General features: G+C 38.4%; 1 protein-coding gene across 24 annotated transcripts in view; it reads left to right on the forward strand.

Moving 5' to 3' along the window:
- SGIP1 (SH3GL interacting endocytic adaptor 1) overlaps nucleotides 1–13704 on the forward strand; it is a 198835-nt gene extending 185131 nt beyond the window's left edge. For all 24 annotated transcript variants that reach the window (XM_070486531.1, XM_070486521.1, XM_070486519.1 and 21 more), the window contains 5 exons: nucleotides 4665–4797; nucleotides 8132–8334; nucleotides 9884–9948; nucleotides 10529–10693; nucleotides 11680–13704. In XM_070486531.1, coding sequence (XP_070342632.1) covers nucleotides 4665–4797; nucleotides 8132–8334; nucleotides 9884–9948; nucleotides 10529–10693; nucleotides 11680–11702 — 589 coding nt within the window. In that variant the 3' untranslated portion in view covers nucleotides 11703–13704. The remainder of the gene's footprint in view (nucleotides 1–4664; nucleotides 4798–8131; nucleotides 8335–9883; nucleotides 9949–10528; nucleotides 10694–11679) is intronic.
- Nucleotides 13705–20354: the final 6650 nt, after the last annotated feature.

The raw sequence follows: 20354 nt of genomic DNA on the forward strand, positions 1-20354 counted from the left end.
CCCGCTCTAGTTTCTGTGGGTGGTTGTGTGTGTGCATGTATGTATTTTAATGGTCAACTGTCTCAAGTGGCTAATGAGCCGTTTAGAGTAATGAAGTCTGTGTTAGTGACAATTTATTCATTGTCTGTTTTACTTACCATCGGTAGACAATGGGTGAGGATGGTGGGAAAAGAGCCCAATAAAAGGAGTACAAGCCATTTGTTGCATTAGCGTCTTTTTAAACCAAGTGATATTTGAGCTGTGAGCTACTCTTCATATGAGCTTAAAAATCTGTTTTGTGAAACATGTAATTTCACTGTGAGGTAATTGTTTTGATAGAACTTTATGTGTATGACATCAAAGAAGCTTCTGTGAATTTGGTTATGTAAATATACTTCTTCACGTTTCCTATTAAATCTGAATATGATTGTCTTTATCATATAAATGCACACGCATATTCACGCAAACACACACAGTACATGCCATTAAAGATGATCAACTATACAAATTAACTATTTGCAATGGATGAGATGAAAAGAGTTCTTCTTGACAGCTCCTCTCTATCAGCAAGTCCTGATATTGCATCTAAAAATCTCCCTAAAGTGGCCACTTTTTCCCCTGCATGGTGAACTCCCTTGTCCAGGTGACCATTGTCATTTCCCTGGACCACAGCATTGCCTTCCCTCTTCCTTCTCAGCATCCAAACTTGCCCCCTTCCTACGTTTGTCACACAACAGCCAGATGAACTTTTATGAGGCGAATCAGGTCGTCCTTGCTCATAACCTCTGGTGACTCCACATTGCATCTGGACCAGAATCCAGACCTGTTACCATTGCCTGTGAGGCCCTGAGCCGTCCGCTCCTCTCGGTCCTCATCTCCCGCCATCCTGCCTCAGCAGCCTTGTAGCTCCAGCCAGTCCTGCCAGATGTCAAACGGACTGAGTCCTTCCCCCCCAGGGCTTTGTGTGCTTGTTTCCTCTGCCTCCAATACCCTTCCCACCCTTCTTCACCTGACTCCTACTTATCCTTCAGGTCTCAGCCCCGCTCAGCCTCCCCTGACCATCCCACTCTCCTCTCCACCCCCAGCCACCATTCCCAAATTGAATACTATGTCCTCTTGTTATTTCCTCTCAGGTCCCCTATTCTCTCCCTTTGTCACACTTAATAAATTAGTAATTATATATCCATTCGTGTTTCTTCATTCACCCATCTCCTCACTAGACTGTAAAATCCGTGAGGGAATGGAGCACATCTATAGTTCACCACCACGTCCTCAGCACCTTCCGCTGAGCTTGGCATCTAATGAGGACTGGAGTAATAGTGTTGAATGAAGGAACAACTTGACTATAATTTAAAGAATTTAGTCAAGTCAGATATTTATGTAGAAATAACTAAAAGTTGTTGCTATTTAGAATTTGAGGACGAATATAGTCACTCATTTTCTTGACTGAATGAGAGTTTTTCATTCCAGTGGTAAAAAAACAAGTCATGGGGGGCTGGCCTAGTGGCATAATGGTTAAGTTCGTGTGCTCTGCTTCAGTGGCCTGGGATTCATGGGTTCAGATCCCAGGCCCGGACCTACACACTGCTCATCAAGCCATGCTGAGGTGGTGTCCCACATACAAAATAGAGGAAGACTGGCATAGATGTTAGCTCAGCGACAATCTTCCTCAAGCAGAAAGAAGAAGATTGGCAACAGATGTTAACTCAGGGCCAATCTTCCTCACCAGAAAAACAAAAACAGGTCCTTCAGGTGATTACCAAGATCACCTCCTCCTCCTTTCAATGTCTTAACCGGCAAACTTGATTCTAGGTTTAAAGGTGTGACAGAAATCATTGCCCAGTAAATGAAAAACAAATGTGAAATGATCAAGATTGGAAGTCAGCAACTTCTTATTTCAGTTTCCCTCCACGGTTTTTCCTTAAAGATTGGCACCTGAGCTAGCAATTTTTGCCAATCTCCTTTTTTTTCTTTTGTTTTCTCCCCAAAGCCCCCCAGTACGTAGTTGTATATTCTCGTTGTGAGTGCCTCTGGTTGTGCTATGTGGGACGTCGCCTCAGCATGGCCTGACGAGCAGTGCGATGTCCATGCCAAGAACTCAAACCTGTGAAACCCTGGGCCACCAAAGCAGAGCGCGTGGACTTAACCACTCCGCCACGGGGCCGGCCCCTCCCTCCATGTTTTTGTTGTGCACATTGAGCAAATTCATTTTATTTTTTGAGGTTCCTCCATCTGAAATTAGGAATTAGGCACCGCCATCTCACTGGCTTGTTTGTAATATGACTGGTGTGATAGTTACAGTTTTTGTTGCATTTTTAGGCAGTTATGTTGCCAAGTTCTTAGGCATATGTGCAATATAATATAATTATATTAATATATCAGTCATGAATTGAATTAAGTATTCTGAGAATGTTTTTGTTTGGCAAAACGGTATATAGACCCTTAAATTATTATTTGCTAAAATAAAGAAATAGAAAACGAAAATAAAATGTTGTCATTAATTTAGACCTTGTTGACTTTAAATATGTGATTATTGTGTCAGGGCTGTGATTGGTAACGCGTTAGTCATATGGCCTATTTGGTTTTGTTACACAGTACTGCTCACCACCACAGCTACCACCCCCAATTTTTAAAAGGCAAGGTAACCAAGCATTATTCTCAATTACAAGGCAAGCCTTTCACATCTACCGTCTTACCCCCAGCCTATTCTCTCATTTGTGTTTACTGGAAAACTTCATTTATGCTGGAAGTTGGGCCCCAGGAGATATTGGGGTTTGCAAGTCCTGCGACAGGGACCAAATTGAGGTTTACTTCTACTTTTCCCTTATGAAAGGGGTTTGCTTGTAAAAGATGCTCAGGAACAATTATTAAACTAATTATGAGACTAAAGAATTCTCAAGACTTCTTGAGCATTCAAGAATTGCATCTCTGTGCAAGCATTTGATGGGCAAAGCTTTCTGGAATATTTATTAAAGCAAGTTCTCTGAGGAATTATTTTAGACATACGACTATTATTTAGACATATTTTGTTATTGAACTTAGTAAATGCATTTCGTTAAAAAAAAATAGTATAATTGAAATTCTCCCCAATTATTCACATCTACTTGGTACAAATTCATGACACGTTGCCGGATATTAATTCCCCACCTTTGTTTTGTTATAGTAAGAAAGTATAACCTGTAGGAAGACTGACCTGGGCTGGAATCCTGACTCTGTGACTTCTTAGCTGTTCAACTTTAAGCAAATTGCGTAATTTCTCTGAACCTCTGTTACTCTTATCTCCTACCTTCTAGTGTAGCTACAGCTCCAGAAGCTCTGGGTCACTTGGATGCTGTTAGATAAGAAAAGTTTAGACAGCCGTTCTCAGCATCCTTAGCTCTGCTTGACCAGGAGCAGAGTCTCAGAGGCCGAGAGTCTTCTCCATCCACTCCCTACGTGCCCAGAGTCCTAGAGCTTTGCTTTGTCCTCAACAACCTATCCCAAGGCCCAGCGAGCCACATGGGCCATGCTGAGACCTGGAGCCACAACCACTGCCTCCTAACAGACCAGTAGCAGTTTTAAGGCCCTGATACCTCTGACCCAGCCCTCTTGATCTGTTTGACTTCTGGAGGCTGGATCGTGGCGACTTAGGTTCGACCTGCCTTCATCACTTTATTGCTGCCAACTCTCTCTCTTCTTAACCTCTAATTTTCTCTTCTTACAACATTTGCTCATCTTTAAAAAGGAAGATAGTTCTTCTTTGAAGGGCAAATTTTAATGAAATGGTTTATAATATATCTAACAGAATACCTAAGCACATAATAGGTGCTCCTAAAATTGTAGCCGCTATTGTTGTGTTATACAGAGTACTCTGAAAGTGAAATCTCAGTAAAGGAGTTGTACGTCAGATTACTCAATCACCTGGACCCTCAGTTTCCTCGTCATGAGCGAAGTGAGCAGATGCTTGTCACACTCTTGCCCGACTCCTCCTGTCTTTAACACAAGCATTTGCAAGACATGGACAGGCTCTGAGCAGAGCTAATGACTTCCACAGGAACACAGGACTCCTTAGTTCCTCAAGACTGCACCTCTCTCCTGGAACTACCATGGTCGTTATCATTTAAACTCCAGGATCATCTCGTCAGTGAAGTGACTTTTGTTATGATTTAGATGCTTTTAGATGAAATTTTTCGAATGCTAAAAAGGTGGTCTGGTCATTTTAGTATCGCCCCTTTCTCCTCAGTTGGAGATAAAGACCATGTTAACATTGGGCCAAATATTTAACTCAATTTCTGAGAAACTACCGTTCAGGTCAATTCAAAAGAAAATCAATATACTCAGCTCTTTGATTGCATTAACCGACTAATTCAGGGGAAACTGGTGATGCAGAAAAGCCTATTAAGTTTGGGTTAATAAATAATTTACTGTTTAAAGCAACCAATTATCATCATGATTGCTTAATATTCCTGGGTAATCACTGAGATGTATAGCAATATAATAATGCTTCCACATGGGTATTAATCTATTAACGTAATACCATTCAGAACTACAATTGTGCTAAAACCATACTACTGTTAATAATATAATTTCTACAGATTGTCAAAGATGGATATAGAGATCAGATGGCAATTTGCTGAGATGCTGCTCTTGTGGTTTCCATCGATTATAAAATGCTACTCAATCATTTTTTGTTCCCAATTAAACAGCGATAATACCCAAAATGATGCCAATACCAAGGAATTCTGGGTAAACATGCCAAATTTGATGACTCACCTAAAGAAAGTGTCGGAACAGAAACCCCAGGCTACATATTATAATGTGGACATGCTCAAGTATCAGGTAAGCCTGTCTATACTGCCAGGGTGTCACTTTCACATTGTAAATGTATATTCTAATGTGCCTAACATTAAGTAAAAGTAAATAAAGCAACATTTCCTTTAATATTATTTAAAAGCTATAATTTGTAAGACAAAGATCTTAAAAGACTACTTGGAGACTGCTTGGTGAAAGGAATATTCATACATATCCTTACTAGTTTAAACTTACAAGAAAAATATTTTGTTAAAAAATTAGAGAAATATGCCACAAAAATGAAGCTTCAGAAAATTACATTAATTAAGATTACAAGTGTCAATAAACTAGTTCACTGTAATTTTGTTAAGAGCATTACTGTACTCAAACCTCTTATTTTAAATGACTAAATGTAAGCAGTCTGGTGTTTTCTCCTAACGTGACGGTCCTATGAAATAAATTCTAATGAAACTTATGTTAAGAGATCATTTAATCTTAAAACAATGTTCAGTACAACACAGTAGAGTATATGAGGACTTTCATTCTGTGTTTAGGATTGCCCTTACCCCAAATCCTCACTGATCTAGTAAATAAGCCTATTTCAAACGAGGCTTCGCTGGAGCCTGAGCAGCCCGTTGGTTCCCAGCCACTTGATCTCCCAGGTTATTTTTAATGCATTGTAGTTTTTGTGATCAAATATACTCAAATCATTTTTCTTAGATGAGGAAACTAAATTATCGTTTTTTTAAATTGTACTTTAATAGAAATCAGTGCATCTCAAACATGACTGTATTTACAATCATCAAGCTACTTGTAAACAAATGTTGGGTCTGACCTGGTGCTGAATATAGATGAAATAGGGATAGAGATGGAGATGGAGACGGAGATAGAGAGGATAGAGAGGAGACAGAGATAGAGATGTAGATAGAGATGATAGAGGTAGAGATAGAAACAGAGATAGAGATGATAGAGGGAGATGTCTCCTGGGCCCTGACACTCCCACACGTTTTGACTTAATTGGTTCAGGACGTGACCCAGGTATCTGTATTTTTCACAAGTTCTCCAAGTGATTGTAACGCACCCTACAAGTTGAAAACCACTTATCTAGATCAGTGTAAGGAAATCATTGAAGGTAAAGTATCTAGGTGATGGTACATTTTACAAAAATGCAAATGAATATAATGTTTTTCCTGTAAGAATAGTATCATCTAAACTTTGAACATTATTGATAATAGTGAACAAATGATACAACAGAAATTCATCACTTTTATAATTAAATATGATAAAAATACATTTTTATTTAACTTTTTCCCCCCAAAGCCTATAAACACACTTAGTGACTGCTTTAAACTTCTGAGAGAAGTAGGAAAGAGTAAGAAAGGGAAGTCCAGCGTACTTTTTCCCTGAATGAGAAGTTAAATTTCGGGACACATGCATGGTTCTTATGCCCAAAAAGGTAAAAACAAGACTGTAGTTGTTTTCTTTCATGAACTTTCGCTGAAAACAATGCATGTACATTTTCACTTCAGATTAAAATTTTTTTTGAAATCTTCAGTCCTGTGAGATTTTTTTAGTCTCCATACTTGTTACTAAGTGAACCTAGAAAGGAGACGAATGCACCTGTCACGCGACATGAGCCTGAGGTCAAGGGCTAAAGTGTGGGCAAGACTCTGGATTCCAGAGTGCAGTCAGCTGCATCCTGGCACTTGCCCCACCCCCCCGAAACCTCAGTTTCCTCACCTGCAAATCAGGATAATAATGATCACACCTAGATGTTTCGTGGGTTATTGTGAGGAGCTAGGAGCCCAGTAGATGTCCAAGCACTTGGTGAAATGTAATAGCCCCAGGCCCATCGTTTCATCATTTCATTCTCAAGTGTGCTCTGAGGAATCCCTTTGGTCGCTTTCAGTTGTGTTTTCATTGTTCTCAACAATGCAAAGATTTGGGAGGGAGGCACAGCCAGTGTTTTGTGGGATTGCCCTCCAATTGCAGCATGTTTGGTTTCTGGCCACCAGTAGCATCCCCCTGGAACTGGACAATAAAAACCACACCCTCACATTTCCAAAAAGTGCCTGGCTGGGTAGAGGAACCACTCTCAAGCAGAGAACTGCTGAGGATAAAGGGCAGACACAGGGCCAGGATAGCGAGCCGGCTCTGCTTGTGAGCTATCTTAAATAACAGGTTTCTAAATAAAAGTTTATTTGCAGAGGATTGTGCTGCTAAAAATATTGAAAGTTAAAAATTATAATGGTTATCTAAAATTGCCATCAAAAGCCATGTCTGTCATTTTATTAAAAAACTCATTCCTGGGCTTGTTTCTGCAGCAACCCCTCCTGCCTGTGTGCTCAACCTGCCCCAGGACCCTCTCCACGGTGTCCATGTGTGCAGACATTGCTCAGCCAATAAAGAGCTGTGTATATTCTTCCAAACCAGCAAGACTCATACTCCATGAATAAAACTGCAAGGACATAGACACCCCCTCCCCAGCCCTCCAGTGTGTGTACTTGTACAAGGAGACTCTCCCAGAGCTAGTCATCGTCACAGGGAAGGATTGGGAAATAACAATACTCTGATTTTTTTCACTGTGGACCCAGAATTCAAGTTCATATTATTGTCTTTAGATAATTTTTGTTGATTCTTCAAACCTGGCTTTTCCTTAGTCAAACTCACAGTTGATTCTAACTGGAGCTGACAGTAGACAGTAGAATGCATCCCTCCCAGTTAGAGGATCTGGGTTCAAGCCCTTACTTTAGAAAATGCCAAAGGAGTAATAATAATCAGCTTCATCTAAATCAGTGGTTTCTTGGGAAGAGTAAATAGGATAAGACTATTAATAGGTAACGTTCATTAAAACCTTAGCTCCTTACCGTGTGCCAGACACTATGCCGAGTGTTTCACATAAAACACCTCCTTCAATCTTCCTGACAACTCTGTGGGTACGTGTTATTGCTATAACCCCCATTTGGCAGATGAGGAAATAACTGAGGCTCTGAAAGGCTTAGTGACTGATCCAAGATCACTCAGCTTTTAAGTGATAATCATAAGTCAGACCCAGGAGTTCTAACTCCTTGGCGTCAGCTCCTAAGCAGGGTGCTACCACCTCCCTACACATAACGTGCATTGTAAGCTCTAAAGTGCTGTAGTGATTTTAGTAATTGATTTTATGTTTTTCATCTGTAACGGTTTGTCTGAAGGGCCCAGCTCTCCCTCACACGGTACCCTTCATGGTGATTTTCACCAGGAGCTCATTCGTGAGCAGCACAAACAATGGGATAACTCCTTGATATTTAAGTCTCTTCCTATGGGAGATAATCATAGCTTCTAGTTTTGTTTCAGATCAACAGTCGAGCCTAAAATATTCTCTTTCCTGTTGTTTGGCAAGGTGTCTGCCCAGGGCATTCAGTCCACGCCTCTGAACCTGGCGGTGAACTGGCGCTGTGAGCCATCAAGCACTGACCTGCGCATAGATTACAAATACAACACAGATGCCATGACCACCGCCGTGGCCCTCAACAACGTGCAGTTCCTGGTCCCCATCGATGGAGGCGTCACCAAGCTGCAGGCCGTGCTCCCCCCAGCAGTCTGGTAAGGAGCCGCCATTCCCCTCCCTCTTCACCAAAGGGCTCCTCCGGGGCAAAGGGATGACAGACTTCTTAGCATTTGTGTTTCCCACAGGAGGAGATCACAGCAGGCCTGTGTGTCAGGGTTCAGGGCAGGAAACAGAAACCACTGTAGCTATTTTAAGCAGAAAATGATTTAACACAGGGATTTCGATGCTCACCCAATGGTGAAGGTGCTGGAGGAATAAGCTTTAGGCTGGATCTCCAAGAATGTTTCCCAGAGCACTGCAGAACTGGCCCACCAGGGGAGCTGCTGCCTCTGCCACAACCAAGAAGGAGAGAAATCAGAAGGCTGCCAGCGGAGCCACTGAATTCAAGAACCCACCACCACCACGTGGCTCCAGGGATGAGAAAGCTCCTACCAGCACTGCCCTAGCTGCTTCTCAACACCCACGAACCTGGAGACTGGACCAGAGCTCTGTTCTCAGAAGATCCCTCATCTCAGGTTGCTGCCAGCAGAAAACAGCCAAGAAAGCAGCAGAGAAAGGCCTCTGCCTCCTTTCTATCGTCCGTATCTCAAGTGGTGTATGTAATTGGTGAAGCGTCCTACACCTAGGACCCTAGCTACAGGGGAGTCTGAGAAATGTAGGGTTTTGTTTTGTAGCCTCTGGACCATAAAATGGCACATTAGAGAAGGTATGGGAACAGAAACTGAATAGACACTGAGTACCAATAGCAGCTGTTAAAAAGAACTTATTCACCTAGAAAAAATACTCTAGTTTTTCCATACGATTGTCAGAAGCAAAAAGTAAAACACTACAAAAGCAAAAAAGCTGGGGCCAGCCCTGTGGCCGAGTGGTTAAGTTCCCGCGCTCCACTTCAGTGGCCCAGGGTTTCGCTGGATCAGATCCTGGGTGCAGACGTGGCACCGCTCGTCAGGCCATGCTGAGGCGGCGTCCCACATGCCACAACTAGATGGACCCACAACTAAAAATACACGATTATTTACTGGGGGGCTTTGGGAGAAAAAGGAAAAATAAAATTTAAAAAAAAGAGGAAGATTAGTGACAGATGTTAGCTCACGGCCAATCTTCCTCACACACACAAATTATCCATTAGCTCCATTAAAAACTAAAAAGAAACAGGCAAAATTAAGAAAAACAAAAAAGTCAGCCAGATGACAGCTCCAATTTAAATTATCTGAATTAACTGATTAACACTTCCCATCTATTTTTTCAGTAGATGTGTGAAAACAAATTTCACTGCATTGTTCCCTAAATGTTTATCTATCTGGTAGTGTTGTGGCTAGTTACAATAAGGAATAGGAAAGGAGCGAATTTATGTGGGAATGGATGGATGGATGAATGGATGGATGGTTGAATGGATGGATGCATAGGTAGGTAGATAGGGAGACAGATAGATAGATAAATAGATAGATAGATAGATAATGCTTAAATTGTAGCTAAAATTTTCAAGATCAATTTTTTTAAATTAACACTATCTGGAAAAATTATGGCAACAATTAAACAAAAACCCTTGCATATGCAAAAGTCTTTTACTTATTTCATTTTTAGGAATGCTGAACAACAAAGAATATTGTGGAAGATTCCCGATATTTCCCAAAAGTCAGAAAATGGAGGTAATGTAATCACAGTCTTATTTGATTTAATGTATAAAGCTGAAATTGCTTCCAGGTATTGAAAACTATTAGTCAAAATATACTTAGCCTTGAAAGCAAGCAAAATATTTCACTTTATTTTGGTATATACTTATTTCAACCAATAAAAGCAAATAATTCTTCAATGAATCTTCTGCTTCCCTTTTTCTGCCCAAGACCCCCCAACAAACAGACCTTCTCTAAAGTGGGGAAGAGCATTTAATGAGGCATGTTTCCAGTCTGTGTCAGATCTCACACTCCCTGATCGTTTAGATGTTTTTCACTTTCCTCTGATAGTAATCATAGTTTTGGCATACATTGCCTTGCGAGCAGCATGCTCCTGAATTTTGAAGGGCCATTTGGCTGCCTTACGCTTCCATCAGTGTGCATAGAGTGGCTCATAATATTTAATGATAAATTTTATCCATCACCATTTTGTCACTGAAACATACACTATTTTCTTGTAAGCTAGATTTTGTATGTCAACTTTTGAGCACAATTTTCAAAATTATATCCAGAATGTGATGTTGACTATTATCTTGTAATAATACTCTTTTTATAGGGGTGGGTTCCTTATTGGCAAGATTTCAGTTGTCTGAAGGCCCAAGCAAAGCTTCCCCATTGGTTGTGCAGTTCACAAGTGAAGGAAGCACGCTTTCTGGCTGCGACATTGAACTTGTTGGAGCAGGATATCGATTTTCACTCATCAAGAAAAGGTTTGCTGCAGGTAAGTGGGTATCTTGTGAGCTTCATTGGCAAAAGTAGTGTTGCCTTAGCTACTCTTCCTTAAGAAGAAATAGATTAGGATTTTCTCATCTTCTTCCTCCTCCTCTTCCTCACTCCCAGTCCCATTTCCCATCCCCGTTAGAGAGCAAACCAATTGTTGGGTGTAGTAAAAATAGGACACTGAAGTGGAAATCAGAAATTAGGAAAGCCCTGGCTACTTATCGTAGCTCTGGTTCTGTTTCCTGTATGGGGCTGACCAGTCCTTCTCATCATATAGATGTGTACACTGAGGTTAATGGAGTAAATCCTACTTTTGTTATATTGACAAACGAGATAAATGCTATTTGTCTTTGAATTTATCTCTTACCTGAAAACTTTGTTTCTCCAACAGGACTTCATAGATTTTAGACTTGTCAGGCTTAGCTGAGATCCAAGAGTTTCCATCTTTCATTTTAACGGCAACCTTAAAGAACCTAGGCCAGAGATTGGAACTGTTGTTCACGAGCTGAATGTGGCCGTGAGCCAGGTTTTTGACACACACGATTAGTTTGCTGGCAGGGCATTCCCCAATACTAGGGTGATTAGACTTATCAGTGATCTATTGGGATGAGTCCTGGGTTTGTGCCTGCTGGACTGATGAAATTATTAATTAGACCTCTTTAACTTTCAAGGATGACTCAGTTTGGAAAGTAATTGTATGGTCACCCTTCCTAGAACAAGTCGGATTCTCACATCCAGGAACAACCTATTCTGAGTAAAACCCAAAGCTCTACAAATTGTTCACATTTGGAGACATGAAAAGGAAACCTGCTGGTCTGCAAGATTGAAAACTTGAAAAACGTTACCTGTTTTATATTAGTATTGCAGCGCTCGAGTATGCAGTGTATGGCTTCAGGGGTAGGGCAGGAAGCACAGAAATGTTGCCCACGTAATAACCACATTATGGAACTGCCAGGTGACCATCTGATACGGTGTTTTGTTTTGCAGGAAAATACTTGGCAGATAACTGATAAAACCTTATGCAAGGATTGGAGGATTCGTATAATGGAGAACTGTTGTATGAGAAACAGGTTTTCATTTTGGCTTGATGAAAACAAACCAAAATCTGCACTTGGGGTATATCTGCTGGAAACATCGGTGACTTTCGGCAATGATTTCCCTCACACGATACCTTGATGACCAGTCCTACAGTATTTACTTCTAGGTGTAATATTGTTAATGGTTTTAAAATGTAATTATTGTATTTGTAAATTGTACTCATTTCAGTAAGGCATTTAGACACTCGAGTTTTAGCATTTTACCATTCCTGAAATGGATGTAATTTAAACTGTGGTATGTAAATTTAACAGTAGCATTGTTGAAAGGCACAATGCTTACAGAGGTAGATTGCATTTTGTCAATGTATAAAATTTAAATATAATATGGATAGCTGTCCTAAAGGGGGTGCCACATACAAAGAAAATTAAGTGGAACCAGAAAGAAAAAGACTTCCTTTTCTTCAGTCCTTAGTAAGTTTTACTCTACTGCTAAATAAAAATTCTATCTTCAGATGTTTAGTGGGTTAAATTCAGAAACTATTTCAGAAAAAAAAAATTCTAAGGTTACAGCATATTCAAAGAAAAGCATTAATTATCACTTTTTAAAAAGCTTTTTTTTCAAACTGCAAATTTCATAAAAATGCAAACTGTGTAAACAAGGCCTCTTATTTTTATAACTTGTGTAAAAAGGGAAAGCAATTCATATTTAAAGTTTAAGTATATGAAATTATAATCAAGAGTAAGGAAGATATTGAAGTCTTAATTACTTCCTCCTCTCTCTACAGTTTGGCAATTGTGGAGATTGCTGAATAATTAGTCAGATTGAAACCAAAATTGTGATTTTACAGTAAATTTCAAGACTTTCCGTAGTTGAACAGGTTAACAACTTTTGCACAATTACTCTAAACAGAGAGTCTCTCCCATCTAGCATGGAGAATGGTACCACATATCTTCTTTACCCATAGAAATCAAAACATTGAGACTGAACACCTCAGAAAAAAACCTTTTAGTCCCTTGTTTAAATCCAGAAGGAGGATTTTAATCGTCATCATTTACGTCATTTGGGAAGGAAAAAATAAGCTTTATAAATGAAATTCTATCCACATTATTGTGCAATAAATTTCCTTTTAGATATGATTCATCGTATGTAACTATAAATCTTTGCCATTCTTGGGGAATCCAAAAGAGAGTCATCAGAAATTTATGTCGTGATTTCATTGTCACAAGGTATAATAAAAACTGTAATTACTCAGTCTGGCCTTATAATATGGGAATTCAGAATGGAGAAGCCCATTTCTTCAGGGGTCCCAGTTGGAAAACCTTCCTCTGTTATGATCTGAAAACAGGAATCTTCTTTTAAGTTATAGAATTTATTTTAAACATAAACCAATTACTGTTGCAGGTTATACTATTAAATAACTGTAATTATTAGGTTGTTTCGTTTATCATTAGTTGCTAAATTTTATTTTACACTCACTCATATTTGACAAAGAATCTGTAGCCCCTTTAAATTTTAGAATCAAATTAAATTCTATAGGTCTTACTTTTAAAATGAGATTGTGATTGGCAGTTGTTTATAGTGGCACTTTAAAATTAATATTTGTACTGCTCAATCAGTGCTTGCAACCAAGAGAAGGTTCAAAATGATCTGTTTGACCTTAGAAGAATTCTTACTATTCAAACTCACTTGGCTCCCCAAGCAGTCTGGTGTTGAAGTACTTTGAACGAATAATTAATATACTCATTTTAAGTAAAGATATTCAATTTGATTTTGAAACCAAAATAGAAAATGCAAACTTTTAAATCCCATGAAACACAGGGAAATTTATTTCAAACACTGAAACCAGTGGAGAGGAAGCAGCAGAAAATTGAGAATTGTCCATCATATGAAAATAAATTGTGTTTTTAAGTAAACAATTCGTGAAAAAACATGTTGACTATTAACACAACGTATATTAAAAATGTGTAAATATTACTGGTTCTCATGTCTTGCTCTTTATATTTCACATAGTTCTAGAGTGAATTAGTAGTTAAACACAAGGGTTTTTTTTTTTTCAAAGAATTATTTTGTTGACAGTATAAAATACAATTTAAAACATAAATTGCAATTTCTAACATTATTCAAATGTTTCCAAGAACTAAATTTGAAACTATGAAGATATCCTATGATCCCTTAATTTGTCTTTATGAAACAAAATGGAAGTCAGTGATTCAAAATTTTTAAACTTTGAATAACCAGAACCAGAATACATCCCTTCTCCTTTCATAAAATAGGTCAAATAATAACACAATAAACTCATATCAGGGATTTAGATTTTGGTGGGTTTTTTTAATCTTGTAGTTTATAACCTACTGTTACATCTATATCCACAGTCCTGTACAATAAGAACTCAGGTTAGGAAAAATGACCCTAGACAATGCAAGAATCTCAGTTATGAAAGAAACATTAAACCAGATTCATTATCAATCTAAAACAGAACAAAATGGGCTAGTACACATTCAGATTTTCCATATCAGGGATTACAATAAAAGGAAGGGTTTCCGTTAACCAGAGCACCATTTCCTGAGCATCATGATTAACAAAGTTTCTGCTTTACCAAGGCAGAAAGTATGCATGATACTGCTTTATTCTGGCAACGTGGAAAGTACGTTTTTCTTTTCAAATAAATTCCGTATTTTCATGATATTTTTAAAAATAAATTCTTATTAAGAATTGGTCTGAATTTTATCATAATTGGAATTTATAATTCCTAAGGATTACATTTTTAATTATTTTTAAAGCTCTCTTCTTTCTTTACACCTACAGCCAAAATGAAAATTCACCGTGTAGTACGTGGGAATATATTTCGCCTGTAAAGAAAGAATGTCCACATTTCAAATGGTTTTGAGTGAATAGAGACAAACCCCCCAGAAAGTCAAACTACAGATGTTTTATTTTTGTTTTTATGTGTTTTTACTCAGCCTCAATCTGCAAAGTGTTTGAGGTCACAATTACACATATTTCCACTTCTAAATCTTCTTTTCAAGGAAGCCTGGTACCTACATCAACTCTCCTGCTGTGCGACTCTGGACGAATCACTGCCCTTTTCAGTTTCTCATCTTTAGAATGAGGGATTGGGATCACCAATGGTTTTCAAGTTTTTCTTAACAGCAGGACTTTTTTCTGTTAAAATTGCACATGGAATCCTGTTTAAATCCAGGCCCCCAGAGCACTGTTTAAACACCGTAATGCCACATCAGTGATCTGGAAAGTTACTTCCACCTCTGAAGTTCCATGATTCTGCTTGACTCATATCCACCTTGGGGGTTTCACAAGGAAACTTGTACGATCACAGTAATTGACTGATATACAGTAAAAATTGATAGTTACTTGAGTGCATACTGTGTACCAGTCAGTATAGATACTAGCTTGTTTAATCCTTACATCAACCCAAAAGTTGTAGGTACTCTTTTTAATTCCTGTTTTACGAATGGTGACATTGAGGCTTAGACAGATTAATTTGCCCAAAGCAACACAGCAGCTGGAAGTAACACAGTTATCTCGACTGCAGAAGGAGACCCTGGCCTGTTTTGCTTGTTCATTCTTGCAAATAAAGTCTTCTGTTTTATTTCTCTATGCATATTCCATTCGAATACCAAGGTAAAAGGTGCCACGAAAAATTAGTCTCAAAATAAGAATAATTGAAATAGCAAAATTGTTGGAAAAGAATGTTTCTCAAAGTATGGTTTGTGAACCACTTGCATTATCATTTATTGAAAAAGGGCAAGGATTTTGGCTTAGTCACCAGAACATCTCCAGAGCTTGGAAGATAATAGGCATCAATAAATTTCTATTGAATGAATAAATCTCTAAGGATAAGGTTTAGGAACATGTATTTTGACAAGCACCCCAAATTTCAGAATCACTGCCCCAGCTGATGTCTCCAGGTCCTTCTTAGTTCTGACATTATATCAGATTTTCAACGTTAAATTGTAAGTTGAATACCACTTTTCTAACGAGTTTATTTTTTCATTCATCCCGTTTAACTTCCTCCAATCTTAAAAAAAATAGAGAGGGCTTTTTCTAGGAAAATCCTATCTTTTGCTTAGAGTGCTCATCCTGTGCTGTCTCAGTCTCACAGTGGTCTGAAACGCATTCTCTCTTTTTCATGTTTCTGTCCTTTTTGTCAATGTCTTAGAAGATTAAAAGAAGCCGTAGGAGGGTTGTAGGCTGTCACTCACTGCAAGTACAAAGTCCTCATAAATGTCTCCCTCCTTGCGAGGGACACTCAGACATCTAACTCACAAGTCGACCCTATTCGTTTTGTAAGCCCTCGAACTGGATGATTTATAAGCGTGGACTCATGTCATTCCAAAAGAGTTGCCCCAATCATGTTTATTTTTGCTTTTTTCCCCAAAATAATCACAGGTTGTCAATTATCTTGAATGACACAGTAAAATGTGCAGATGTCTACTAAGGAGATGAGTTTGCGGGTTTTTTTTTTTAAGCTTTCTTTTTCCCAAAAGATTATGTATTTGAGCAAAATCCCATTCAATCTAAAGGCACTCATTTTGCTACCTGGTTTTCTGATGAGCATTTTTTTTTTTAATGGAAGCATAAATTTTTTATGATCGAAATGAGGATGATCTCTAAATATTGCTTTAAAATATGCAGAAACATGCTATTTCTTTGAAATGAGTCAAATTAAGTTGTCGATATGAATGAACAAATCAATCCATGTTATGGTGATTAAAGAGACTGTTCTGAGAGCCCGCCCACTTCCTTTTACTGGATGCCTTCTCTGGAGGTGTCTCTGTATGTTCCTGCTCCTTTCCTTTGTTTCATTTGACAAACAGCCTATAAATGCCATTCACTCACTCACAAGCTAAACATGGCTACCGTTACGTGACTTTTCTCACGTGGAATAAATGGGGGAGAAATGAGATGGAAGGACAGTGCTTAAGTCTCCAAATATTAAAAACAAAGAACGACAACAAAAGAAAACCCACTAGACTTTCTCTCATGTCATCAATTTGACGTTCTATCATCTTCTACAGGCTAGAGTTGCGTTTTTAATATCTAATTGAAATCTAAATAGCCTTTTTGAAGGAATGTCAAATTTTAGGGTCTGTTGAGTTGACCATGGTCAAACCTCTAGACTGTCCCTCATGTATGCTACCTGATTTCTATCCTGCATGAGTATTCCAATGAGAGAAAGGCACCATCTTGTTGACATTCACCAGGGGCATAGTAATTTATTCTCTAGGTTTAATTTCTAAAGTTATTTTTCCTTTGATTTATGGTATTTCTGATTGCCTCCTTCTATGCCTAGGGTAGTACATTGTCTGTTCTAAATGCAGCTTTAGCCTTATGAGAAAAGATGTTTCTATGAAAAGCAAATATATTTTCATGTGTCCCTTAATGTCTAAAAGAAAATTAGTAAAGGATGCTCCCATTGCATTAATCTATATTCCAGTATTTTCCAAATCATATTCAGATCTACTGGCTCTGGCAAATTTTCATTGTGGTCTGAAAACAAATGATTCTATACCATAGATCCCATTCCTTGGACATTGATAGTAAAAGTTAATGTTTCAATGAAGCTTAAGAAAGTTATTGAACCAGGAAAACACTTTTTTTTTCTAAACACACCTTGAAGAAATTTTATAAAAATTTTCTTTTACACCAGTTTACATATCTTTCAACAACTGCTGCAAATAATATAACCAAGAATGCTTTGCAAATGTTCTTCTGGCTTTTTGTTTTAACTAAAAGGGAAATTCCTGCCATTTCAAATAAATTAGTATCTACTTTAAATTGTATTAGTATACGTTAGCAAATTTAATTTTATCACCTAAAATATTCAAAACAAAACAATGAAATTGTTTTAATATTTTTTTTACTTCTTTATTTACTGGTGAGGAAGATTCGCCCTGAGCTAACATCCATTGCCAATATTCCTTTTTTTTTTTTTTTGCTTGAGGAAGATCAGACCCAAGCTAATATCTGTGCCAATCTTCCTCCTTTTTGTATGTGGGACACTGTCACAGCATGGCTGATGAGTGGAGCAGGTCGGCACCCGGGATCTGAAACTACAAATCCAGGGCTGTCAAAGCAGAACGCACAGAACTTTAACCACTCAGCCTCAGGGCCAGCCTCTATTTTTGTTTTTTTAAGTGTTATTTTTAAGATCTGCACCTAGAATCAACACATCAGGCCACTATCTGCTGAAATGCCTCAAATTCTTCGCAGAGTGGAATTAACGCTTATAATATTGGGTAATATTTTACTAAACAACTTTAAGAAATTGAATCATGGTAAATCAACGCTCACAGCATTTTTACATAATCTTGTTAGAAATTATATGAAAAACATTCTGGTGAAATCTAACAGGAAGGCACTATTTAGCATTGATTTTTATGGGACTGTACACTCTATTAATGAGCACTTCACAGTTCTTTTTTGCTTTGCTTTATCTTGCAAATCAATTGCTTTTACACAATCAAAGTTCCTTTAAAAAATTCCTGGCTAAACTGTCTGTTATCAGACAGAAAAGAGTAAAGCTGAATCATCTTACATTTCTCTAAATATAGTTCCATTTTTAATTCATTCTGAACTTGTAACTCAGCTTGACAGATCATAAGCTATCGGTCATTTTAAAATATTCCATTGAATGAATATATCATGCAAATGTTAATTGTATCCCACTTTAGTTGTGTGTCTCTTAATTCACTGACCTTTCCTTTTCTTTTTCTGGGGTGGGGGAGGGCAAAACAAATGCTTGTGTTATTCATACATCATTGCTTCAAGCTATTTTAAATAATACACCAAATGACTATCTCTGGGATCATTGTCCCGAGGTCCAAAGCCAGATCTTTTCTTTTCCTTATGAGATGCTGGGATGAGCATTCTTAAACCGGTGTTGGTTTCCAGGTCAGGCTTCAGTTCTTGCCTTGTTAAATGAATATGCATGAAAGAGATCGCCTCCTGTCTGACCTCTGTCTCTCTGTCTCTCTGTCTCTCTGTCTCTCAATCTAAAGGAGTTGGGAAATTGCTGCTGGATAATTTTTCTTGAAAAAACTAAGTGTTGTTGTGCTGTTAAGCTGATCTTATCTATGAGCAGGGCTTCACTAAAGGCTGAGCAGCAATTTCTAGAGCTGGCTTCTTAAACTGTTTGAACATTCTTAGGTTTCAATACACAAGGAATTTTTTTTTAATTTTCACTTTGTATAGGAAAAGATCTGTATGAATGAAATGATCAAACTTTAATTTTCCTGCCTACTAGGTGGCAATGTAAGGCATTACATTTTTTTATACTTTTACAATAGGAAAAACTAGGAAAAGAATCTCAGAGAAATGTTGCTGTGTTTCTAAAGGTAATAAAATTCACTCGACTGTCTTTCTTAAGGAAAATGCTGTTAGTATTTGCTTTCATTTGAGTAGGTGGTAGCCTTTATTTAGACTTCTCCACGATCTTTGTAGCAAAAGTAAACTGAATTTCTCTATGACCTTGTACGGAATATATAATTTCACAAAATACCTTGGGCATAAAGTATTTATAAAAGGAGTTATGGGTTAAAATACTTGAGTAGACTTTTTAAATTTAGTTAAAATGTTGACACCTGGCATTTTTTCCTACATGTGTAATCCAGCAGAGAACACGTCATTCTCATAGCCATTACTGCTGTGTCTGTGATGAAAGCCCCACTCTTTCTGTGCTGTGCTCAAGAGAAACCCAGCCACAGACGCAAAGGCTCGTCCTTCCCGGAACAGCCCAGAGCTCTCTGTTGAGCGATGGTGCTATGAATGTGTTGTAGGGACTTGTTGAAGATAATCATGGAACATTTTAACGTTACTTGCCTTATAAGTCAGAAAAGGTGTGGATATCATTTTTTGTAAATAATGATTTTTACAAATGTTTTTTCCTTCAAAATTTTCCCAATCACCCATTTCACAAAATCCCGAATACGCAGTTATTTATGGTGGCACATTACTCCAAAGAGAGTTGCCGTTTCAGAACAAAGTTTAGTTATACGTGAGAACAAGATGAAACATCTGCGTAAGTTGTTATTTAAATGTGATTTTTGTGTGTGTGGAAAATAAATGAAAAACACGAAAATAAACTGATTTGTGAATCTCTTTCATTACCAGCCTCTTAAACTTCTACCCACATTTCTGGAAACTTCGTTGCTGTTCAGGCTGGGCAAGGGGGCAAAGCTGTTCAGAGCGCAAGGACTTCAGTCAGACAATCCCAGCTCTATGATTTAACTGTAGACTTGAGCAGGTTCCTCAACGATTCTTCCTTTCCTTATCTTAAAAAAATGGAGCGTCCCCTTATCACAGGGCCATTGCACAGATTAAATGAGAGAATATTTCTCAGTCACCTAACAGTTCATACCTAGTACTTGGTAGATACAGTAAACAATCTTTTCCTGTCCGACCCTATCCGCCCCCTTGCCGGCTCTACCGTCCTCCCGAGGCACCGCTGTTGCCCGCTGCTGCTGCTGCTGCTGCTGGTGCTGCTGCTGCTGATGGTGATACTGATGCTGATGGTGATGCTCCGCTGGGAGGCGCTGTCTGCTCCGCACCTCCAGTGATGGCACGCTGCAGGAGGGTCCCTTCGGGGTTTGGCTTTGTTTGCTTTG

This window comes from Equus asinus, chromosome 16 (assembly GCF_041296235.1).
Source record: "Equus asinus isolate D_3611 breed Donkey chromosome 16, EquAss-T2T_v2, whole genome shotgun sequence".
Taxonomy (NCBI): Eukaryota; Metazoa; Chordata; class Mammalia; order Perissodactyla; family Equidae; genus Equus; species Equus asinus.